A 5151-nucleotide genomic window follows, 5' to 3' on the forward strand; every position below is an offset into this window, starting at 1 on the left:
GCGGCCCCCGCCTCCCCCGCGGGGCTGCCTCGCGTCGCCCCCCGGCTACCGAGCGCGGGCCAGCGGGAGCGGGCGGGGCGGCTGAGCGGTGCCGGTGCCGCCGCCCACCCGCGCCGTGTTCCCGCAGAGCACCAGCACGGCCGCTACAACCCGCTGCGCGACGACTGGGTGCTGGTGTCGGCGCACCGCGTGCGGCGGCCCTGGCACGGGCAGCTGGAGCGCCCGCCGCCCGAGGACGTGCCCCGCTGGGACGCGGCCAACCCGCTGTGCCCGGGCGCCCGCCGCGCCGGCGGACAGGTACCGCCGCGGACACGGCCCCCGTGCCGCCCCCGGCACCCCCGGCACCCGCCGTCACCCCCTGTCCCCGCGCAGGTGAACCCGCCCTACGAGGGCACCTTCGTCTTCCCCAACGACTTCCCCGCGCTGCAGCCCGACGCTCCCGAGCCCGGTAAGGCCTCGCTGGGGGCGGGCGCGGGGCTGCCCGCGGCTCCCGTGCTGCCACCGGCCCCGCTCTCCTCCCGCAGACGCCAGCGACCACCCCTTGTTCCGCGCGGCGCCCGCGCGAGGTGTCTGGTAGGTCCCGTCTGGCGGCGCCGTGGGGAGCCTGTGTCCCCTCTGTGCCCGGTGTCCCCTCTGTGCCCGGTGTCCCCTCTGTGCCCAGTGTCCCTGTGCCTGATGTGCCTGTGCCCAGTGTCCCCCATATGCCCAGTGTCCCCCCTATGCCCGGTGTGCCCGTGCCCGGTGTCCCCCATGCCCAATGTCCCCCCCTATGCCCAGTGTCCCCCGTGCCCGATGTCCCCCGTATGCCCAGTGTCCCCCGTATGCCCGGTGTCCCCCCTATGCCCGGTGTGCCCCATGCCTGGTGTCCCCTGTCCCCCATGCCCGGTGTCACCCCCTGTGCCCAGTGTCCCCTCTATGGCCAGTATCCCCCCGCTATGCCCGGTGTCCCCCCCTATGCCCGGTGTCCCCCGTGCCCAGTGTCCCCTCTATGGCCAGTATCCCCCCGCTATGCCCAGTGTCCCCCCCTATGCCCAGTGTGCCCCGTGCCCGGTGTCCCCCCATGCCCAGCGTCCCTGTGCCCACAGCAAGGTGATGTGCTTCCACCCGCGCTCCGACCTCACGCTGCCCCTCATGGCGCTGGCCGAGATCCGCGCCGTTGTGGACAAGTGGGTCGAGCTGGCCGAGGAGCTGGGGGCCACGTACCCCTGGGTGCAGGTGCGTGGGCGCCCCGGCGGGACGGGCACCGAGGGGCTGCCCTGGCGCTTTTGGGGTGTCCGGGCGCCCTGACCTGCTCTTCCACGCGCAGATCTTCGAGAACAAGGGAGCGATGATGGGCTGCTCCAACCCGCACCCCCACTGCCAGGTGAGTGCCCGGCCCGCGCTGACCCACGCCCCACGGGACCCTGCAGCCCCTCGGGGGGGGATGGAGCCCACGCTGCCCAACCCCGGGCTCTGGGCCCGTCCTGCAGGGAGGACCCCCCTTCCCGATGCCTCTCCGGCCACCTCCTCATTTGGGGACAGTCCCAGGCTCTCCGCCTGGGGGCAGCACGGGCCTGCGAATGGGGAGCCGGGCTGGGGCACCCCTGTGTGCCAGGGGCTGCAGGAGCCCCTTCCTGAGGGAAGTGTGGCCGATTATCCCCCATGGTGCCCCCAGTCCTGTGCTTTCTGCTTCGGGCCTGTCCCTGCAGGGGCACGGAGGCTTTTTGCTCCATACATCTCATGGAAGTGCCCACCCCACTCTGTCCCTTGGGAGAGCGAGGGGTCCTGACCAGGGGGAGGGCTGTGGGGCAGGGCAGGTGCCATAGGGTGGGCACAGTAGGGGCTGGGGGGCAGCTAAGCATGTCCTTAAGCCCTGTTTCTCTCCTGGCAGATCTGGGCCAGCAGCTTCCTCCCGAATGAGGCCCGCCTGGAAGACCGGACGCAGCGGGAATACCGAAGGCAGCATGGCGTGCCCATGCTGCTGGAATACGCCGAGCAGGAGGCTCGCAGGAAGGTGGGGACGGCTCCGCGGCGCCCTCCCTGCAGACCTGGCCACACGGACGTGTGCTGGGGTGGGGGACAGGACGGGTCCCCCTCTCTCGGTCCCCTGGGTGGGCTCCGTGGGGCGAGGGTCGTGCGCGTGGCCCCGGCGAGTGGCGCGTCCCGCAGGAGCGGCTCGTGGTGGAGAACGCCGACTGGCTGGTGGTGGTGCCCTACTGGGCCACGTGGCCCTTCCAGACGCTGCTGCTGCCGCGCCGCCACGTGTGCCGCCTGCAGGAGCTGCGCCAGCACGAGAGGGACAGTGAGTGGCTCTGTCCCCATGCGGCGCGCGGGGCCCTGAGGAGGACCCTGTCGCCAGCAGCCTGGCTGGCGTGGGGGGTCCCGCACCCTGTGGGGCAGGCAGGGTTGTTTGGGTGGGAGTTGGGGTCCCCGTTTGTTGTCCTCTGCGCTGGCAGGTGAGCCTGTCCCCTTCGACCTCCCCATCACAGCACAGGTGGGGAGAGAAGACAGAGTCTGGGGTCTGACCATTCCAGTGGGGAACTGGGACCTGTTTTGGGGGTGATGAAGCAGAAGGCACCCAATACCCATGCGATGGTGGCTGATCAGCCATGGGTGCTGCTCCAGGCCCATCACCTGCCCCCTCTTCATGTGGGTGGGCAGCCTGGCTCCCTTCCCTGTCACTGGTGTCCCCGACAAGCTCTCGTGGCAGCTTGTGGTGCTGCTGCCCAGGAATGGGTGCAAAACGCCCCAGCCTGATGTGCCACCTGCCTTCTACCCTCACGCTTCCGTTGCAGGCCTGGCCTCCATCATGAAGAAACTTCTCATCAAGTATGACAACCTCTTTGAGGTCTCCTTCCCCTACTCCATGGGCTGGCACGGTGAGTGCCTGGACTGGGGGAGCCCTGGGACCCTCTTGTTCACCCCTGGCAGGGCATCACACCCACTGCTTGGGCCAGGCTTGCTTTGCTCAGGCTTGTGGAGCTGGGGAGGAAAGCCAGGACTCCAAGGTCTCTCCACGGCATGGGGAGGGGAGAGGACACGGTGGGTAATGGGGAGGCTGAGAGCCCACCAGTGGGATACAGCAGTGGGAAGGCTGTGTTGACCACCCTGCCTCAGTTTCCCCTACCCATGGTGTTGACTGCTTGGGGGGCTTTGAGCACCAGGGTTATGGGGCACAGGAGTGTGCTCCATGGCCTGTTCTCTGGCTGTTCTCCCTTGGTGCCCTGAAGGCTGTTGCACTTGTGCCCTTGGGTTCAGCATGGGGTAGAGGGCCATGTCCTCCATGTCCTGCATCCGCCGTGGTGGGGCAGGGAGCCCGGCGTGGCCTCGGCCCACGCTCAGCACTTGCACCCCTGGCAGGAGCCCCCACGGGCCCCCACCTGCAGGAGGACTGCGGGCACTGGCAGCTCCATGCCCACTACTACCCACCGCTGCTCCGCTCCGCCACCGTCCGCAAGTTCATGGTGGGCTACGAGATGCTGGCGCAGGCGCAGAGGGACCTCACGCCGGAGCAGGTGGGGCTGGCGCCGGGGATGGGGCCGCGCCGCTTTCCCCGGGGCTGCGGGAGCCGTGCCAGGCTCTGCGTGTGCTCTGCCCCTCGTGCTCTGCCCCGCAGGCTGCCGAGCGCCTCAGGAGCCTGCCCGACGTGCACTACAAAGAGCGGCCCGAGGAGGCGTCGTGACACGGTGCCCTTGGCTTTGCACAGAGGTGCCAGGGAGAGGAGTCACCGCGTTTGTCACCCCTCTCCTGTCCTTGCCATGGCTCCTTCTCCTGAGCCTTGTCGCAGCTGGGCCTGCCTTTGGGCCAGGTTTGCCTGCCGGAGCACAAGTAACCCGAGCTCTAATGCTGCTGTGTCCATGTGCAGGTGATACCATTCCTGCTGCCTCCTTCCTCATCCTCCTCCTGCCTCCGGAGTGCTGTTACCGGCACGAAAGGCCTTACCCTCCTCCCAAACCAGTCCCTTAGTGGCGCAGCCGGCAGTGATGCCGGTGGGTTTGCCTGCCCCACGGAGGGACACTGCCTCTCCGGCCAATAAAACCCGTAAGCAAAGTGCTCCTGCCTGCGGCCTGCTGGCTCTCGGCCCCGGAGCAGGGGTGTCTGTTCCGTAACTTCCCAAGGGGGGAACAGGAGGCGGGTGCAAGGAGGTCCCAGGCCTCCCCGTGCCACCTGCTGCTGGCTCTGGCTCTGCATTGCCTCCGTTCCCTCCCTGGAGGGAGCTCTGAGCCTGTCCCTGAGAGCGCGGTGGGAAGGAGCAGCACGACAGGGAGGTTTTTGTGCCGCTCAGGACTTAACGGTGCCCTCTCCAAAGGGGCTGAGGCGGGGAAAATCCCTGCATGGAGTCCCCTGGTCGCAGCTCCCTGGCCGAGTGCTCGGGGCCGCTGCCCTGGGGCTGAGCTCGGGGCTGCTGCTCGTCCTCCTTGCTGCCCGTAGCGCTGTGGCTGCCGCCGCGGCCCGCGAGTGCTCAGGGCTGCAGCGACGATCAGGCGCGAGCGGGGCGCGGGGGGCCTGGCCCAGCTCCTTGTGCTGCCAGCCCCTCCGGCCCCGCTCTGGGGCTGGGTGACCTGGCCCGGGGCTGGCGGGGCACTGCGAGGAGCCCGGCGGGCGCCTGCTCCCCCTGCAGCCCCTTCACCCTGGGGCTCGCAGGGCTGACGCGGGGTTGGCACCGGGGCTCATTGGAGGGTGCAGGGGGGAGCCTCAGGGGCCTGCCCTGGTGAGGATGCTCCTCACATGGTGCTAGGTGCTGAGCACCATCTGCCGTCGTGTCCTAACGTGGGGTTTTATCTTATCTTATTTTATCTTATTATTTTTTGTCACCAAAGATGTGTTTTCTCATCTCCCCAGTGAGGCCTGTATTACTGTAAAGTCTGTAATTGGTCTCCTGGGGGCTAGAAATATCTTGCAAGGGATTGAATATTCTCCCCCTCAGGACTGCTTTGCCACTACCTACTAAACAACCCTCTCTGGGAAGTGCCATTTCCCCCTGCCCACAAGGATACCAAGTTGGATGTGGGTGTTGAACCCCCTCTTCCTCTCCTCCCCATCCTCATCATCAGCCCATCGCAGAGCCAGTCCCATCACCAGGCTCAGACCTGCCGGCATCCGGGTGCTTTTCCAGCATCCCGGGAAGCTGTGGTTCCACACCGTGGCAGTGGGCAGCAGTGCATGGACCTG

The 5151-nt window shown here is 67.9% G+C and overlaps 1 protein-coding gene across 1 annotated transcript; it reads left to right on the top strand.

Annotated features, from left to right (window-relative positions):
• Positions 1 to 1085: 1085 nt before the first annotated feature.
• On the top strand, positions 1086 to 3986 carry GALT (galactose-1-phosphate uridylyltransferase). Its single transcript, XM_026040008.1, has 7 exons — positions 1086 to 1215; positions 1307 to 1363; positions 1871 to 1993; positions 2149 to 2281; positions 2775 to 2858; positions 3340 to 3494; positions 3596 to 3986. The coding sequence occupies exons 1-7, from the start codon at positions 1093 to 1095 to the stop codon at positions 3659 to 3661; spliced, it is 741 nt and encodes a 246-aa protein (XP_025895793.1). The 5' UTR covers positions 1086 to 1092; the 3' UTR covers positions 3662 to 3986.
• Positions 3987 to 5151: the final 1165 nt, after the last annotated feature.

Source organism: Nothoprocta perdicaria, unplaced genomic scaffold (genome assembly GCF_003342845.1).
Source record: "Nothoprocta perdicaria isolate Ctin4 unplaced genomic scaffold, notPer1 scaffold_10, whole genome shotgun sequence".
NCBI classification, from domain to species: domain Eukaryota; kingdom Metazoa; phylum Chordata; class Aves; order Tinamiformes; family Tinamidae; genus Nothoprocta; species Nothoprocta perdicaria.

Coding starts and splice junctions, on each gene's coding strand:
- GALT (XM_026040008.1), top strand. CDS start 1,093: ATGTGCTTCCACCCGCGCTCCGACCTCACGCTGCCCCTCATGGCGCTG. Junction 1,216..1,306: donor CCACGTACCCCTGGGTGCAG/GTGCGTGGGCGC, acceptor TTCCACGCGCAG/ATCTTCGAGAACAAGGGAGC. Junction 1,994..2,148: donor AGCAGGAGGCTCGCAGGAAG/GTGGGGACGGCT, acceptor CGCGTCCCGCAG/GAGCGGCTCGTGGTGGAGAA.